General features: G+C 42.0%; 1 protein-coding gene across 2 annotated transcripts in view; it reads left to right on the plus strand.

The window, feature by feature from the left end:
• Positions 1 to 190: 190 nt before the first annotated feature.
• Positions 191 to 20,245, plus strand: part of LOC106607454 (protein FAM171A2-like) — an 85,011-nt gene continuing 64,956 nt past the window's right edge. Inside the window, exon 1 of one of the 2 annotated variants that reach the window (XM_045720642.1) lies at positions 191 to 441. Coding sequence is in view for 1 of the 2 variants with exons in the window: in XM_045720641.1 (XP_045576597.1) it covers positions 276 to 441 (166 nt within the window). In the remaining variant the exon portion in view is untranslated. The remainder of the gene's footprint in view (positions 442 to 20,245) is intronic. The other variant, XM_045720641.1, reaches the window with a different exon arrangement.

Below are 20,245 nucleotides of genomic sequence, written 5' to 3' on the forward strand. Positions count from 1 at the left end.
CCTACTTTTAAGTGAACTGGAACACTGTGTACTTACGTTGTAATTACACTGTTCTCCTAATGGGGTTTGAGATGGACTTATAAAGGCTCATAGACCTTCATAGGGGCCCATCTATAAACACACTCTACTTTGATACCGTTAGGGGGCGATCACGACCACCAACAAGGCAGAGCAAGCGTCCCCTCCCACGTAGGACAATGGAATTGTGAAGCCACTCCAGAGCGTGAGCCGAGCAAGGAGTGGGCATCCGAGGCAGCGCGAAAAGGGAGCAGTCAATGCCAAACTCAAAAGCAATATGGATGAATGGCCACCTAAGTGGAATTGATGATATCGCAGTAAGAATGCCACCGCCGCACACATCTCGTCTTCTTTTTCTCTTTCTTTTTCTCGGCAATCTTTGGGAAGGACTTGCTAAATCCATTTCGGACCAGGGAGCACTTGGTGAGTTATTCGTAGAGATTCGGCAAGATTCGAGTTTTAAGGGGGAAGTCTGTGGTGGTGAATTGGCTGCCACAGCTAACGCATTGGCTGTTATTATTATTTGTGTCCCTTGTCAGTGATGAGGATGAGTTATTATGTAACCGTCGCATTTATTCAGCTATAATAGGCTACGCATGAATGGATACAATTTAGTCGCCGCATGCTCTAGTCTTGTGGCTACTTCTTTGCATTCGAGAATGGAATAGGGCTTCAGTTTTGAAACAAAGGATCCTGAACTGCAGCCCCCTTCCCTGATGGGCCATCTGTAGGTTAAATCTGTAGGTCAATCTAACCTAACGCTAGTCTATATAGCCTATCAATAGCAGTTGCATTATTCCGTTACCATGTGCGATCTGAGTTGTGCGATAGCAATTATGTTATAATGAGGCGTCAGCTTAGTTCAAACTTCTATCAATGCCCAGCCCGTTAACTTTATGTAACTCTGGAAGATCCCAACTAGATATTTTCAATTAGCAAATGGTCAATTGTCAGACACCAATGGTTAGTAGAACTATTTTTTTTAATCAAAATCAATCAAATAATTCCACGCTAGAAAAATAGGCCAATAAGAGTATAGCACGAGCTCATGTGCATTTGTGAATGCCAGATGGTCGACAAGCTTGTGTTGGCTACTGTCATCTGCACGCACCCATTGTTGACATTGTTGTTGTTTCTGTTGTTGTTATGTCCCAAGAGGCCTCATGAATGGCCAAAGGACATTATCATTTGAACAATGTTTGTTTTGGGTTCCCAGGACTTTTGATACATTTCATTTATCCTATTTCAATTCAGTTTCTCTGCAGGAATATTTTCACAATTTTATACCCATATTATTATTATTATTATTATTATTATTAAATAGGCTGTCCTGGGACAGTAGACTATGGTGCTTGAAGTGGATGCTAGTGTCAATGCTTGGTAGTGCTTTAGCCTCCCTCTCCCATACAGTTCCCTATCCTTCAACTGGGCCAAGCATGGTTTAGTTCATATGCTTTCATATGTTGCAATTCCTTGTAGATGCCTCTTTTTATAGCTAAGCAGGCTTTTAAGAAGTTGTGTCCATTATCTATATTTCATTAACTAAGTTTTTTGCAACCAAAGAACCCTATTTCTGGAAGATGTGCTTATTGCTTAGTGCTTTGGACACGCTTGTCAAAATGGGTAGAGCTTCTTAACCCATACATGTCAAATTCAGTGTACTTTAATCTTTTAGCTTCTCTAATGTTATCTATGAATAATCATAGATTATCCATGTGAATACCACTAGTTTCACCAACTGAGCAAACTGGTTGTGGTTGGTCTAATAGTTTGTCCTTGCAGCAGTGGCGACCCTTCATTCATGGCAGGTGGGGTTTTGAGCACCACACTTTTAGGTAAAAAATACATTAAAAAAAATATATAATTATATTTTTTTGGGGGGGGGCTTGCCTGTTTTGCTTGTCACATATCAGTTTGCAAACAATGTAAAAAAAAACAATGTCATTGAGTTAATAAAGCCGCATACAAACATGGTCTCTTTGCTTTTTTGAGGAAGGCAGCTCCAAAATGCTTGTGTTTCAGCCTAGCTCAGTGTTTTCTGTGGTGGTGGGGCTAGCCAGCAGAAAATACAGAGCGTTGCGCCTGATTGGCTCAGTTTTCTGTCATGATTGGCTCCGTTTTCTGTCACTCATGGGACAGTACGTCATGCCCAATTCTAAGGTTAGAGCTCAATAATTTTAGGCGCTTGGGTTCTGTCATAGAGTTATAATACAGGTGCCCATCCAAGAAGGCTTAAGGTAATTGGCCACAGATAGAATGACATCAAATCACGTTATATCTACAGTAGCTCTGATTGGACAACATGTCAACATCTAACTTTCAAAGTCTTAGGTAGCAGCCATCATCAGTTGTCATCAAGTCGACAATCTACTGGCAAATCCTTTTTAATCCTTGAAGAGAAATAATAGATAAAAAAAAAAAAAGCAAATTCAACAATGAGTCGATTGGAAGGAATCAGTGGCTAACTGCAAGCGTTGCAAAGAAACCACTAACGTTAGCCTGCTATTCAATGGAGTGGCTGTATTTTTTCCCCCCCGAGTTCCCACCATAAATCCAGAGAATGCCAGACTTTGATGACAAAGTTTGATGACAAAATTTGCCAACAAAGGACGGTTGCTCCACCTTCACAAGGTGAGTCCAAAAATGTATTGTATGCTGCTGCATAAATGATGTAATATGCAAGGGAGAAATGTATGCTGTAGCTAAGAAAGTAATACTAGGTGTATATTGTGTAGTTAGCTGTTACTAGCCCATGTGCCTCACTCTAATAATTTGGTCTAGTTTCACCAACGCGGTATTGTAAACACATCGTTCGTGGCCCAGTATGTGATTGTTTGGCAACTTTTTTTTATACAGCTTTGACAGTGCTACTAATAGTAGTTGTGGTGCTTTGCTTGCACGTGCAAATTAATTACACACAATTACACACTATAATATAATTGTGCTATTTTGACGTGTCAAATTAAAAGCTTATTTAACGTGTCAAATAATGTTAAATGATGTGCATCTTTTTTGACACGCAAAGACCCAAATGGCGTTCAATATGCCTCATCCTAATAATTTGGTCTATTTTCACCTCTTAATTTTGCCTACTGTTCGAACTTGGTGGTGCACAAATAACCTATAACCTGTTTTAGAGAAATGTAATCATAGAATATTGTAAGAGCTTTCATTGTCTGTTTATATGCCCCATTTATTTATCCTATGGTTCTGACGGGTACAGGGAGTACACTGTAAGAATGGCCCATGTTCTGAATTCTGTCGCTTTACATTTCAAAAGTGCTGAACAAATAGTTATATTGACTACGTCCGTCGTCGCTTGCTCATTAATGTCTTAATCGAAATTGCCGATTGCCTCTTATCCGCTCGTCATCCCCTTATGCCATAGTTTGTACATCTCAATTGTCAGTAGAATCCACATTTGTTTAAGCAAGTCTGCCATGTCAACTAGGTTTTTATGTGTAGTGGCTTTGCTGGCATACATCCCACTTAGTTTATTTTTTGCCCCACCAAGATTTACATACTAAAATGGCCACTGCCTTGCAGTTTAGCTGTATAGATTAAACTTTCTTGAAACACTTTCAAACGGGAAATCACATCAAAGTCTCTAACACCTTGTCAATAACATCATACCATGCTATTACACCATGGGTTGATAAAAAGTATCCCAACTGGAGAGACAGGAAATGTTGATTCATTCATTTGAAGGTGCTGTCGTCACCCACGACCCCACCTTCACCTCATATGATTTGTCAGACTGTGTTCTTTCATTACTTTATCATAGTGCTTATGACCTCAATCTCTCCTCAGAAGTAAAGGTCCCTTTGAAGCAGTCAGAGAGCTTGGATGGTAAACTAAGTCGAGTAGCTGAAAGAATTTGGCGCTTGTGGATTGAGTTGAGGCCGGGAAGCTTGGGCTGACTGTTACAAAGCTTGAGTGTCTCTTTTTTTATCGCAGTTGAAATTCCTTTCTTTTAACAGCACAGTGACTTCAATGTTCTTTCGGCTCAGTAGCTCAGCAAGAATGAGATGAATCACCACAGCCTATCAAAAAAAGTATACTATTACCAATTAAATGCTTGGTCTAGGAAGAAAAAGGAAATTATTTCAGAGATTAGTGGAGGGTGATGCTGTGGACATAGTCAAATTGTGCCAGACTGTCTTCTTGTATCAGCTCAGCTCCTTTTGAAGATGCATATTTAGTTACAGGTAGATGGGCAAATGGCCCAACTAATGGCACCCAATTTCCGATATGGCCTGGTTAAAAGTAGTGCACTTCATAGGGAATAGGGTGCCATTTGGGATGCAGTTTTTCGGTACACACTCTCTGCAGCATCAGTATCAAGGCATACATATTAATGATGTACTGTTGAAATGAATTAAGAATGGATTGAAACCAGCCATAGGGGTGTCATTTATTCAATTAATAATGTTATAATGTTATAATGAATAATGTTATAATGAATAATGTCTAATAGCGCAATATTCAATGCAAGCCTGACATCCCCAGAGAAGGTTTGTATGTTAGAGGAGTTAAGTGTACTTTGAAATACTATATATGAAAATGGTCTTATTTAAAAAAAACATTCACCTTTCACTGACATCAGAAATCCTCATATCTGAATTATTGTCCTGAAAAGGAACTTTTGACACAAGGTCATCTTCAGTTTGATGTAAACTGATCTTGGTTATCTTAACATTATTTCATGCTGAATTCTGCAGATCAGAGTGACTGAGTGGAACATGTCTTCTCTTTGTCCTCTCTCTGTCACATTATGTTATTGCCATGGTAATCTGTCCATGGTGAATCCTGCCCCTTCCCCTCTCAGTGACCTCTATGTTGTCTCCTACCCAGTTGAGGCGGTTTGTCACATGTCCATTTGGGGCTTTCTTCTGAAGTTCATGTTTATCTGTCTTACAAGAGCCAGGTGCTGTCTGTCATTCAAGGCTGAAAGAAACCCTAATAATGACATGTGCCATCACAACTGAGATACTCATACGATCGTTGATCCTTCTATGGTACGTCTCCTTGAATTATTACATTTACATTTAAGTCATTTAGCAGACGCTCTTATCCAGAGCGACTTACAAATTGGTGCATTCACCTTATGATATCCAGTGGAACAACCACTTTACAATAGTGCATCTAAATCTTTTAAGGGGGGGGTTAGAAGGATTACTTTATCCTATCCTAGGTATTCCTTAAAGAGGTGGGGTTTCAGGTGTCTCCGGAAGGTGGTGATTGACTCCGCTGTCCTGGCGTCGTGAGGGAGCTTGTTCCACCATTGGGGTGCCAGAGCAGCGAACAGTTTTGACTGGGCTGAGCGGGAACTGTGCTTCCTCAGAGGTAGGGGGGCCAGCAGGCCAGAGGTGGATGAACGCAGTGCCCTTGTTTGGGTGTAGGGCCTGATCAGAGCCTGAAGGTATGGAGGTGCCGTTCCCTTCACAGCTCCGTAGGCAATCACCATGGTCTTGTAGCGGATGCGAGCTTCAACTGGAAGCCAGTGGAGAGAGCGGAGGAGCGGGGTGACGTGAGAGAACTTGGGAAGGTTGAACACCAGACGGGCTGCGGCGTTCTGGATGAGTTGTAGGGGTTTAATGGCACAGGCAGGGAGCCCAGCCAACAGCGAGTTGCAGTAATCCAGACGAGAGATGACAAGTGCCTGGATGAGGACCTGCGCCGCTTCCTGTGTGAGGCAGGGTCGTACTCTGCGAATGTTGTAGAGCATGAACCTACAGGATCGGGTCACCGCCTTGATGTTAGTGGAGAACGACAGGGTGTTGTCCAGGATCACGCCAAGGTTCTTAGCACTCTGGGAGGAGGACACAAGGGAGTTGTCAACCGTGATGGCGAGATCATGGAACGGGCAGTCCTTCCCCGGGAGGAAGAGCAGCTCCGTCTTGCCGAGGTTGAGCTTGAGGTGGTGATCCGTCATCCACACTGATATGTCTGACAGACATGCAGAGATGCGATTCGCCGCCTGGTTATCAGAAGGGGGAAAGGAGAAGATTAATTGTGTGTCGTCTGCATAGCAATGATAGGAGAGACCATGTGAGGATATGACAGAGCCAAGTGACTTGGTGTATAGCGAGAATAGGAGAGGGCCTAGAACAGAGCCCTGGGGGACACCAGTGGTGAAAGCGCATGGTGCGGAGACAGATTCTCGCCATGCCACCTGGTAGGAGCGACCTGTCAGGTAGGACGCAATCCAAGCGTGGGCCGCGCCGGAGATGCCCAACTCGGAGTGGGTGGAGAGGAGGATCTGATGGTTCACAGTATCAAAGGCAGCAGATAGGTCTAGAAGGATGAGAGCAGAGGAGAGAGAGTTAGCTTTAGCAGTGCGGAGAGCCTCCGTGACACAGAGAAGAGCAGTCTCAGTTGAATGCCCAGTCTTGAAACCTGACTGATTAGGATCAAGAAGGTCATTCTGAGAGAGATAGCAGGAGAGCTGGCCAAGGACGGTATGTTCAAGAGTTTTGGAGAGAAAAGAAAGAAGGGATACTGGTCTGTAGTTGTTGACATCGGAGGGATCGAGTGTAGGTTTTTTCAGAAGGGGTGCAACTCTCGCTCTCTTGAAGACGGAAGGGACGTAGCCAGCGGTCAAGGATGAGTTGATGAGCGAGGTGAGGAAGGGGAGAAGGTCTCCGGAAATGGTCTGGAGAAGAGAGGAGGGGATAGGGTCAAGTGGGCAGGTTGTTGGGCGGCCGGCCGTCACAAGACGCGAGATTTCATCTGGAGAGAGAGGGGAGAAAGAGGTCAAAGCACAGGGTAGGGCAGTGTGAGCAGGACCAGCGGTGTCATTTGACTTAGCAAACGAGGATCGGATATCGTCAACCTTCTTTTCAAAATGGTTGACGAAGTCATCCGCAGAGAGGGAGGAGGGGGGGGGAAGGGGAGGAGGATTCAGGAGGGAGGAGAAGGTAGCAAAGAGCTTCCTAGGGTTAGAGGCAGATGCTTGGAATTTAGAGTGGTAGAAAGTGGCTTTAGCAGCAGAGACAGAAGAGGAGAATGTAGAGAGGAGGGAGTGAAAGGATGCCAGGTCCGCAGGGAGGCGTACAGTGTCATTTTTTTTTAAATTATCAAACATCTATGGTGTATTGCTGGCCACTTAGCGCCTGAGATTGATAAAAACAACTATTTTGTGAGGATGGAGGCAGTGTTGCTGTTGTTGAGATCAGAGGTTTATGTAAAAGCATCAGCTATGTATACTTGCGGACTGACTGTGCCCACTGCCCAAAGCAACAACCAAAGCATAAAAAAAATTGTTATTCTTGGGCTGTTTCTGCATGAGCAACACCTGACTGTCCTAATCGGTCTGATAACCTGTACAGCCTGCCCCGGTGTGAGGACAATAGCCGGCTGAGGCCTGGCCAGGCAGGGGTCTAATGTGAGCTGACTGCCATTGCTTTGTGTTGTCTGTACCCCCCCCATCTTTCTCTCCACTGCCGCTGGGCAGGTGAACCATACAATCTCAAATTCATAATTGTTCAGAATCGTAATTGTTTGGCAGTACTGTCCCTTCTGTACCCTGAGGTCTAGGTTTTATTGTGGGTTTTTTTTAAGCAAAATTATCAATTTTCTTGTTCGTTTTCTATCGATGTCATGGGGTAGTTCAGTCACAGGGTGGTTGTTCTGTATAGCTGCACTTCAGGGGTAGTCTGTCCATATCTGTACACTGCTGCACTTTGAGCCTCTATGGCAGGGGTCGGCAACAGGCGGAAAGTGGGCCCAAACTTTTTTGTTTATTTTTGGTCCAACAAAAGCTTTACAGTCACCAGTAATTTAACTAAAGTTTGTTTAATTTAGGAAACAATTCCCATGAATAAAAAATAAAAAGACGTGATCAAGGAATCAATTGATAGTTATTTTCAAATACAATCTATTTTTGGCCTTAGTTGTGGTAAATTTGCAGTTTACAAATTATTATAATTAGGTTTCTGGCCCCCGGACTATACGCTCCAAAAAAATCGTCCATCAGCTGAATCTAGTTGCCTACCCCTGCTCTATCAGTTGGTGTTTTATCTTTTTATGCCTCCATATACAGTTATTCTGGAGTTTTTCCTTCATTGTGGTCATTGGGGACCCCATTTTCTTATGGATTTAGGACTACAGTCGTGGCCAAAAGTTTTGAGAATGACACAAATATTAATTTCCACAAAGTTTGCTGCCTCAGTGTCTTTAGATATTTTTGTCAGATGTTACTATGGAATACTGAAGTATAATTACAAGCATTTCATAAGTGTCAAAGGCTTTTATTGACAATTACATGAAGTTGATTCAAAGAGTCAATATTTGCATTGTTGACCCTTCTTTTTCAAGACCTCTGCAATCCGCACAAGCATGCTGTCAATTAACTTCTGGGCCACATCCTGACTGATGGCAGCCCATTCTTGCATAATCAATGCTTGGAGTTTGTCAGAATTTGTGGGGTTTTGTTTGTCTACCCGCCTCTTGAGGATTGACCACAAGTTCCCAATGGGATTAAGGTCTGGGGAGGTTCCTGGCCATGGACCCAAAATATCGATGTTTTGTTCCCCGAGTCACTTAGTTATCACTTTTGCCTTATGGCAAGGTGCTCCATCATGCTGGAAAAGGCATTGTTCGTCAACAAACTGTTCCTGGATGGTTGGGAGAAGTTGCTCTCGGAGGATGTGTTGGTACCATTCTTTATTCATGGCTGTGTTCTTAGGCAAAATTGTGAGTGAGCCCACTCCCTTGGCTAAGAAGCAACCCCACACATGAATGGTCTCAGGATGCTTTACTGTTGGCATGACACAGGACTGATGGTAGTGCTCACCTTGTCTTCTCCGGACAAGCTTTTTTCCGGATGCCCCAAACAATCGGAAAGGGGATTCATCAGTGAAAATGACTTTACCCCAGTCCTCAGCAGTCCAATCCCTGTACCGTTTGCAGAATATCAGTCTGTCCCTGATGTTTTTCCTGGAGAGAAGTGGCTTCTTTGCTGCCCTTCTTGACACCAGGCCATCCTCCAAAAGTCTTCGCCTCACTGTCCGTGCAGATGCACTCACACCTGCCTGCTGCCATTCCTGAGCAAGTTCTGTACTGGTGGTGCCCCGATCCCGCAGCTGAATCAACTTTAGGAGACGGTCCTGGCTATTGCTGGACTTTCTTGGGCGCCCTGAAGCCTTCTTCACAACAATTGAACTGCTCTCCTTGAAGTTCTTGATGATCCGATAAATGGTTGATTTAGGTGCAATCTTACTGGCAGCAATATCCTTGCCTGTGAAGCCCGTTTTGTGCAAAGCAATGATGATGACATGTGTTTCCTTGCAGGCAACCATGATTGCAGAGGAAGAACAATGATTCCAAGCACCACCCTCCTTTTGAAGCTTCCAGTCTCTTACTCGAACTCAATCAGCATGACAGAGTGATCTTCAGCCTTGTCCTCGTCAACACTCACACCTGTGTTAACGCAAGAATCACTGACATGATGTCAGCTGGTCCTTTTGTGGCAGGGCTGAAATGCAGTAGAAATGTTTTTGGGGGATTCAGTTCAACTTTTGGCCACGACTGTACAACGTCTCCAGGTCATATTATTTGATAATTAGCCACAAAAGAATCTGGATTGTGGCTCTTTTGAGAATCTCAAAAATGGCTGGCTATATTGTGATGTGAAAATGCTGTCTCACTAAACCGTCCAGGGGAAGTAGCAGGCAGTGTAGAGTAGATATATGGTTATGTTAAATATGGAAGCAATGTCAAGAAGAGGTCAGTTCTAATTAGCAATTCAATCATTTCTTTTTAATTATACATTCTACTGCTGGGAGTGGAGCTGAGGCATGTACAAATTAGTTGGTTTCTACTGAAGAGTGGTAGCCTGGATCCAGATCTGTTTGTGCTGTCTTGCCAAATCATATGGTCACAATGACCATAGGAGTTGGCAAGACAGCGCAAACAAGATCGAGGACCAGGCTATAAAGAGTGGGTCTGTCTGACTCATAGAATTTTGCTCTGACTGACATCCTGTATTAGGATTCAGAGCACTGTGGACCAGGACCAACCAGGCTATTTTGCTGTAGTGGTAGCCTATTGAAGGTGGGCTGGCTGTCTGCCGTGGAATTTTTGCTCAGGCAACTGTACAGTGGGAGGAATCCGACTGTTGACACCTAACACCCTCTCTCCTCTCAGAGCATACTAGTAGAGCTGTCTAGACATAGCATAGTAGCACAGCATAGCACCCCTTTGGAAATATAGACAGCCTAACACACAATGGGTGGATCCCTGAACCATGGCTCTTTCCTCGAATTCTTGCCTTGTGACTTTATTTTCCTCCTAATGACAAGTTATTCTGGAATGAGATTCATTTACATCAAAAGTGAGCCTGAATAAATCTCAACAGCCTGCCTTGTCTCTAAACAAGGACTGCCAGCAAACAATACTTAAATATTTCGATTGACTTGCTATATAGTATTCAGTTTGGCTAGGGTACTCACAGTTCATATACAACTTTCCCGCCCTTAGTATTGGATGAAATTCTGCTCCTTGCAAAATTGGATGTTTTGAAAGGCTTTCAGTAAGAAACCATATCAAATACTTTGTCGACTGGCATTTAAGACTAAGTCCCCTCATTATTTTCTGTTTGTACTGTATTATCTCACACCTGTTAAGTGGGCTTCCACATTTTAATCTGGATTATGTTTGAGAACAGTTGACTAATTTGGCATGTAAGACTATTTGCCACATACCCATTTTAGAAAATGTCCGAAGATCATTTTCTTGCATATTCCCAAAACACAGTTGGAGCTAAACATATTTTGTAAAGAAAGAATGACACAAAAATACTGGTAAGAGAATGACCCATTTTAGTTGACGCTCTTATCCAGAGCGATTTACAGGAGCAATGAGGGTTAAGTGCCTTGTTCAAGGCTACATCTAAAGGTTTTTCACCTAGTTGGCTCAGGGATTCGAAACAGCGACCTTTCAGTTACTTGCCCAAGACTCTTACATGCCGCCTTATGACATTGCAATGAAAATACAAAACAGTTGCAGGAAATTATGGACACAATAATGTTGTCAGTTTCTCAACTACCCTTTCTCGGTGTGATGGTGAGTGAGCGACATTGTCGTATAACGATCATGATATCTTTCCTTGATATATTATGTTGTTCGGTTAACGCATGATCAGCCATAAGTAAATCATGAGATACTGACACTGTACAAGGTTGTTGTATTTACAGTTGAAGTCGGAAGTTTACATACACCTTAGCCAAATCCAGGGCAACAGCAAAGGACATTGTGAAGATGCTGGAGGTAACAGGTACAAAAGTATCTATAGCAACAGTAAAATGAGTCCTATATCGACATAACCTGAAAGGCTGCTCAACTGCTCCAAAACCACCATAAAAAAAGCCAGACTATGGTTTGCAACTGCACATGGGGACAAATATCGTACTTTTTGGAGAAATGTCCTCTGGTCTGATGAAACAAAAATAGAACTGTTTGGCCATAATGACCATAGTTATGTTTGGAGGAAAAAGGGGGAGGCTTGCAAGCCGAAGATGACAAGTTATTCTGGAATGAGATTAATTTACATCAAAAGTGAGCCTGAAAAAATCTCAACAGCCTGCCTTGTCTCTAAACAAGGACTGCCAGCAAAAGGGATGCATCATGTTGTGAGGGTGCTTTGCTGCAGGAGCGACTGGTGCACTTCACAAAATAGATGGCATCATGAGGCAGGAAAATGATGTGGATATATTGAAGCAACATCTCAAGACATCAGTCAGGAAGTTGTAGCTTGGTCGCAAATGGGTGATTGAAAAATGAGTTTTAATGACTCCAACCTAAATGTATGTAAACTTCTGACTTCAGCTGTATGTCAGTGCCATACACTGTATGGAGATACTGTATGAAAGGCTCTGTGTATGTAATTCACCTCCACATGATAGTTTCTCTAGCTACTCCTCTTAATCCTCTCTCTGACCACATACAGTACAAGCCAATGTGATGTCCCAGGCCAGCTTTAAACATCTTGGCTAAGCTGCAGAGATCTAAAACATCTGGACATGATGACCAAGTTGTATTACTGCATCCCAGCAACCTGCCCGTGGCCTCACTCTGATCATAGATTAGTGTAACCAGATCGTGCATTTGTGTTTTTTCCCTTCCAGCATCTGTTTGATTCAGATACCACTCTTTTGCTCAGAGTGCTATGAGTGCCTGAACACCACATAGATTCAACAATCTTCTGTGACTAATGTAGGACTATGTAACACAAAAACGTTTGATACCATTAATATGTACTAGCCAGTGTTTTGTGTGGGTGTGGGTGCGGGTGAACGTGTTCTTGGATGATTGTCATGGTAACACATTTCTGTACTCAGCCTGTTGTGTTGACGTTAGGTTCTGTGGAATCGTGACTGTAAACTATGGAAATATCGGTAATTTACACGCCACTCAGTTGTGGTGAAATCTTGTGATTTTATTGGATTGTTCACCACTTCCTTGTGCAAATGAGCAGAAACAATTACTGTTACCCAGGAATGAAAAGTAATGACACCTTAATGATATGAATCACTGTTCATAATTACAGATCAGAAATTACTATTGGTTTCATATGGAAAAGGATGACACTGGTAAAATAAAGCAGGGACTTTGTGTTAAATCTGAGTTGATTGTAACAGTTATTTTTCTACTTTATCAATCAGAAATTGTGCCATCTGTGTGTCTTATCCTGTTTTCTCATATCAAGTATATGTAGTGTCCTCTCCTTTCTCCTCTGTGATAATCAAGGGGACTAGCCTCTTGTCCACTGGGATCCTGCCTCTGAAGGAGATCACAGTAGGGGGAACTGTTTGTGGACTTTGGCTTGAAACTTGGAACTGTGTTTTCCTGTTCTAGAACAGCCTTGATGTGTCCTGTGAGGCTGTGATTCCACATGGAACAATGCCCTGCACCAGGGCCAACACGGTCTAAATGGTGGATGGGTTTCCTCTCTGGGGACACTCAGCAGTAGTTTATAACACTTGGAAATCATCCATATTAACATATCAACCTGGGTGTACTGTACTGTCAACCTGCTGCTGAGGAAGCTTAAATCTTTTTGATTGAATCGAAACCTTTACACGTGTAATGACAAGCTAAGTAACAACAAGCTAAGCTATCATCGCTTGCTGAGTTAGTCAGAAACTTCCAAGTATTTTACGACAAAACCATTCACTTTCTAAGCTAACAATTCATGCTGGCTATTAGTGGATAGTGGATCTGTAGTTATTCTGAAATGCCTTGGTAAAAATCCCAATGTTACACATGAAGTGCTTTCGGGGCCCTTCTTGTGTTACCAAAGGTAGCTTTTTTTTCACCTTGTAGGTGGTAGGGTTCAAGCTGAAAGATATTCAAAGCTGTAACCCAACTTTAAGGACCCCTAAAAACCTTCACACACCATATAACTCTCCCTCTGGGCCCTGGTAGACAACAGAGGCCTGAGAGAGACACTCTCTACTGATGTGCTCCAGCTGTGGATCCCCCTCTCTTTCCCTCTCTGCACTCTCTTTCTCTGTTTCTCCTGTCCCCTCTATGTGCAGTCTCAGGAAGTCCCTCATGATGACTTCCAGCTGGTCTATGTGAGTAGGAAGGAGGTGGAGGTGATTTGGTTAGATTTATCTCCTCTTAACTCTATCCTCGCCCTTGATACCGCTACCTCAAACCCTTTGTGTTTCATTTGGGTTACAAGTGAGTCTCCTTAGATCAAAATGTTTCTAAGGAGGTTTGACCTTGCTCATAGGAGAAGGACAGACTGGGATTGTGATACGTCAGTCTTCCATCCTATCTGCTCTCTCAGGAAACTCCCCCAAACAGCTTTACAAGGCTGTCCAGATTGAGGAAGCCCTTATGGAAAAAAAACACATGATTTCACATGTGTAAAATCACCAGATTTCACATGTGAAATTTCCACATGCAACAATTTATTTCATAATGTTATTATTATTATTGTAAATAATTATAAAACCATGTGGCTTTGGAAAACATCCCTTGTGATGCTATTTTACATGAAGTGTCACATGTGGATTTTCACGTGATTACACATTTTGGATTCATGGATAAAAATGTTAACATGATGCCCTACAAACAAAAAGTTATTAGGAAGTCTCAGGGAACGTCATAAAATAGCGGCAGTGTTTCCCACTTACATATGACACATTTTAACAATGTATATGTTTATTTACACAGTGATTATTATTCACTTGGGGTTTGAACTCACAACCTCTTCCTGCTACACCTGTAATGGCTGTTGAATGGAGTAGACCAAGGCGCAGCGTGGTTAGTGCTCATCATGAAATTTAATGGAAAATGAGAACACATTACAACTAAACAAAAGACAACAGCCAAACAGTTCTGTCAGGTAACAAATGACTAAACAGAAAATAACTACCCACCAAAACCCAAAGGAAAACAGGCTGCCTAAGTATGGCTCCCAATCAGCAACAACGATATACAGCTGTCCCTGATTGAGAGCCATACCCGGCCGAACCAAAGAAATACCAAACATAGAAAAAAGGACATAGAATGCCCACCCCAACTCACGCCCTGACCAACCAAAATAGAGACATAAAAGGATCTCTAAGGTCAGATCGTGACAACACCACCATGTCTGTGTCAGTGACTGATTCCACCTATATTCCTTTGGATCATGCTGTTTGTATATGGCTGCTATGAAAGTGAACTGTGTTTGCGTGTGATCAAGTGTGTATTCATTCCGCTGATTCTATTGAAAAACGTTTCTTAAATGGAAGCAAGCCTACAGTATGTTGTAAACTTTCATTCATAGGCTTAGTTAGGTTGTAGCAACCTCATGATGGTTATAGGGAAGTTTGAGTATCATGTAGTAGCCTAAACCTATCGATGTCACATTGAGCTGGGTGAATGGAATATGAATGACAGTCATATTCTGTAATAGAAATAAGGCCATGCTCATTTTAAACGTCACCGACCGCCACTGTCACTCATTCACACCCCCTGAACCTCATCATTAGTAACTCACACGTATGCTTGTGCATCATGTCTGGGGAGGCTAAAGAAAGAAAGTGTGTGAACATTGAATAACAGCTGATTTCTATTCAAATAGCCTACAGTACCTCAATCGGCAAAATCACTCATTTATATTGAGCTGTGTAGTGTGAGAGAGGTGTGAAGTGCCTAGATGAGATTTGGCCCGTAGCCAGAATGAGATGGCTCAGATCAGATCGTGGTAGGTAATGTGTGTGTTAAGCAATGGAATGGAAATGAGCCTACTGTACATACAGGAAGAGCTGGCTGTGAGCAAACATGGAAATGGGACGTTATTGGAATGCGGGAATACTTATCTTCCTATTCCAAGGCCACCCTGCGGCTCGGCTTCCCTCATCCTGTCCTGAATACCCATCTGCAGAGGGAGGAAAGGAAGGAGGGAGAGAGTGATAGAGAGAGAGGGAGGTGGGAGAAATAGAGAGGTACCAGGGAGGGAGGGAGGTGGAGGGGGAGAGAGAGGTACCAGAGAGGGAGGGTGGGAGAGAGAGAGAGAGAGGGGGGGGGGGCTATTCTCATTGATGAGGGTTGAAGGAGAGGCACCGCAACGAGATTTACATTGGCAAAATATGTACATACACTTTTCAATTTATACATCACATCTTTGCCTTACCTTTCGTTGTAGCTGGCAACATGACATTTTTGCTCTGCTGATCCAATTTACCGTAAACATCACAGTAGCCACTAGCCAGTAACCAAGTGTAATAGAGTTAACCTCTCTGGGCTATGTGGGACGCTACAGTCCCACCAGCGGGACACAGCCAGTGAAATAGCAGGGCGGCAAATTCAAAACAGCAAAAATCTCATAATTCAAATTTCTCAAACATACTACTATTTTACACCATTTTAAAGATACACTTCTCCTTAACCTCTCTAGGGTCGGCGGGACGAAATCGTCCCACCTACTCAACAGCCAGTTGAATCCCGTGGCGCGTTATTCAAATACCTTAGAAATGCTATTACTTCAATTTCTCAAACATATGACTATTTTACACCATTTTAAAGACAAGACTCTCGTTAATCTAACCACACTGTCCGATTTCAAAAAGGCTTTACAACGAAAGCAAAACATTAGATTATGTCAGCAGAGTACCCAGCCAGAAATAATCAGACACCCATTTTTCAAGCTAGCATATAATGTCACATAAACCCAGAAGACAGCTAAATGCAGCACTAACCTTTGATGATCTTCATCAGATAACAACCCTAGGACATTATGTTATACAATACATGCATGTTTTGTTCAATCAAGTTCATATTTATATCAAAAAACAGCTTTTTACATTAGCATGTGACGTTCAGAACTAGCATACTTAGCAAACTTCCGGTGAATTTGCTAAATTACTCACGATAAACGATCACAAAAAACACAAGAATTATTTTAAGAATTATAGATACAGAACTCCTCTATGCACGATTTTAAAATAGCTTTTCGGTGAAAGCACATTTTGCAATATCCTGAGTAGATAGCCCGGCATCACAGGGCTAGCCATTTAGACACCGACCAAGTTTAGCCCTTACCAAAGTCAGATTTACTATAAGAAAAATGTTATTACCTTTGCTGTCTTCGTCAGAATGCACTCCCAGGACTTCTACTTCAATAACAAATGTTGGTTTGGTTCAAAATAATCCATAGTTATGTTCAAATATCCTCTGTTTTGTTCGTGCGTTCAAGACACTATCCGAATGGTAAAGAAGGGTGACGAGCACGACGCATTTCGTGACAAAAGAATTCTAAATATTCCATTACCGTATTTCGAAGCATGTCAACCACTGTTTAAAATCAATTTTTATGCAATTTTTCTCGTAAAAAAACGATAATATTCCGACCGGGAAATCGGTTTTTAGTACAAAGAGAGAGAAAATAAAAGCATGGGATCCCCTCGTGCACGAGCCTCAGTCTGATGGCCCTCTGATCGACCACCATCCAAATGCGCTAAAGTTTTTCAGCCAGCGGCTGGAATTACATCATTCAGCTTTTTCCCGGGTTCTGAGAGCCTATGGGAGCCGTAGGAAGTGTCACGTTACAGCAAAGATCCTAAATGTTCAATAAACAGAGCCAAGAAGCCCAAGGAATGGTCAGAGAGGGTACTTCCTGTTTGGAATCTTCTCAGGTTTTTGCCTGCCATATGAGTTCTGTTATACTCACAGACACCATTCAAACAGTTTTAGAAACGTTAGGGTGTTTTCTATCCAAAGCTAATAATTATATGCATATTCTAGTCTCTGGGCAGGAGTAGTAACCAGATTAAATCGGGTACGTTTTTTATCCAGCCGTGCAAATACTGCCCCCTATCCCCAACAGGTTAATCGAACCACATTGTCCGATTTCAAAAAGGCTTTACGGCGAAAGCAAAACATTAGATTATGTTAGGACAGTGCCTAAAAAATAAAAGCCACACAGCCATTTTCCAAGCAAGGACAGGCTTCACGAAAACCAGAAATACAGCTAAAATTAAGCACTAACCTTTGATGATATTCATCAGATGGCACTCATAGGACTTCATGTTACACAATACATGTATATTTTGCTCGATAAAGTTCATATTTATATAAAAAAAAAAAACATTTTACATTTGCCCGTAATGTTCAGAAATGCTTTTCCTCCGAAAACGTCCGGTGAATGAGCACATCAATTTATAGAAATACTCATCATAAACGTTGATAAAATATTAAACTGTTATTCAAAGAATTATAGATAAACATCTCCTTAACCTCTATGGGCTAGGTGGGACGCTTGCGTCCCACCTACTCAACAGCCAGTGTAATCCCGTGGCGCGATATTCAAATACCTTTGAAATGCTATTACTTCAATTTCTCAAACATATGACTATTTTACACCATTTTAAAGACAAGACTCTCGTTAATCTAACCACACTGTCCGATTTCAAAAAGGCTTTACAACGAAAGCAAAACATTAGATTATGTCAGCAGAGTACCCAGCCAGAAATAATCAGACACCCATTTTTCAAGCTAGCATATAATGTCACAAAAACCAAAACCACAGCTAAATGCAGCACTAACCTTTGATGATCTTCATCAGATGACACTCCTAGGACATTATGTTATACAATACATGCATGTTTTGTTCAATCAAGTTCATATTTATATCAAAAACCAGCTTTTTACATTAGCATGTGACAAGCATGTGACTAGCATTCCCACCGAACTCTTCCGGTGAATTTACTAAATTACTCACGATAAACGTTCACAAAAAACATAACAATTATTTTAAGAATTATAGATACAGCACTCCTTTACGCAATTGCTATGTCCGATTTTAAAATAGCTTTTCGGTGAAAGCACATTTTGCAATATTCTGAGTAGATAGCCCGGCCATCACAGGCTAGTATTTTGACACCCACCAAGTGTGGTACTCACCAAACTCAGAATTAAATTACTATTCGAAAAATTGGATTACCTTTGCTGTTCTTCGTCAGAATGCACTCCCAGGACTTCTACTTCAATAACAAATGTTGGTTTGGTTCCAAATAATCCATAGTTATATCCAAATAGCGGCGTTTTGTTCGTGCGTTCAAGACACTATCCGAAGGGTAAAGAAGGGTGACGCGCCCGACGCGTTTCGTGACAAAAAATGTCAAAATATTCCATTACCGTACTTCGAAGCATGTCAAACGCTGTTTAAAATAAATTTTTATGCGATTTTTCAGGTAAAAAAGCGATAATATTCCGACCGGGAAACCCTGTTTTCGTTCAAAAACCAAAAATGAAAACATGGTGTCGGCTCGTGCACGCGCCTCAGTCTCATTGTTCTCAGATCGACCACTATCCAAATGCGCTACTGTTTTTCAGCCATGGCCTGCAAAGTCACCATTCATCGTTCTGCCGCCTTCTGAGAGCCTATGGGAGCGTTAGAAAATGTCACGTTATGCCAGAGATCCCCTGTTTTGGTTAGAGATGATCAAGAAGGCCAAGAAATAGTCAGAGAGAGCGCTTCCTGTTTGGAATCTTCTCAGGTTTTGGCCTGCCAAATGAGTTCTGTTATACTCACAGACACCATTCAAACAGTTTTAGAAACTTTAGGGTGTTTTCTATCCAAATCAAACAATTATATGCATATTCTAGTTACTGGGCAGGAGTAGTAACCAGATTAAATCGGGTACGTTTTTTATCCGGCCGTGCAAATACTGCCCCCTATCCCCAACAGGTTAATGCAACCGCTGTGACAGATTTCAAAAAAGCTTCACGGGGAAAGCCCACTTTGCAATAATCTGAGTACTGCGCTCAGAAAACAACAGCAGTCAATACAGATACCCACCATTTTGGAGTCATCTAAAATCATAAATAGCATTATAAATATTCACTTACCTTTGATGATCTTCATCAGAATGCACTCCTAGGAATCCCAGGTCCACAATAAATTTTGTTTTGTTCGATAAAGTCCATCATTTATGTCCTCTTAGCGCGTTCAGTAAGCTACTCCAAATGTAGGACGCGCGCCGAAAATGTCATGACGAAAAGTCTAAAAAAGTTATATTTAAGTTCGTAGAAACATGTCAAACGATGTATAGCATCAATCTTTAGGGCCTTTTTAACATAAAAGTTCAATAATATTCCAACCGGACGATTCAAATGTCTTCAAAAATGTAATGGAACACAGCTACCTCTCATGTGAATGCGCGCAATTGAGGCCATGTCCTTTCCTGAGTCAACAACTTCCAACTTCGTTTGTTCGCTCTCTGTTCACCATAAAAGCCTCAAACAACTTTATAAAGACTGTTGACATCTAGTGGAAGCCTTAGGAACCCTAAGTCACTGTATACTGAATAGGCCTAGTCTTGAAAAACTACAAACCACTTCCTGGTTGGATTTTTTCTCAGGTTTTTGCCTGCCATATGAGTTCTGTTATTCTCACAGACATCATTCAAACAGTTTTCGAAACTTCAGAGTGGTTTCTATCCAAATCTACTAATAATATGCATATCCTACGTTCTGAGCCCGAGTAGTAGGCAGTTTAATTTGGGCACGTCATTCATCCGAATTTCCGAATACTGTCCCCTGTCACTAAAAAGTTTTTAAGAATGTGCCATAAACTCACTCCAGAGCTAGCTGGAAATGTTGCAGATGGAGCCATCCAATCAGTACCTTTTAGGTGTCTCAAACTGTTGGTACGTTGTCAAGGAGGGCAGTCACGTGTCTTGCGAAGCAGAGGATCACTGGTTCGAGTATGGGGCAATTGGACAGT

The sequence above is a fragment of the Salmo salar genome, chromosome ssa06, assembly GCF_905237065.1.
Source record: "Salmo salar chromosome ssa06, Ssal_v3.1, whole genome shotgun sequence".
NCBI classification, from domain to species: Eukaryota; Metazoa; Chordata; class Actinopteri; order Salmoniformes; family Salmonidae; genus Salmo; species Salmo salar.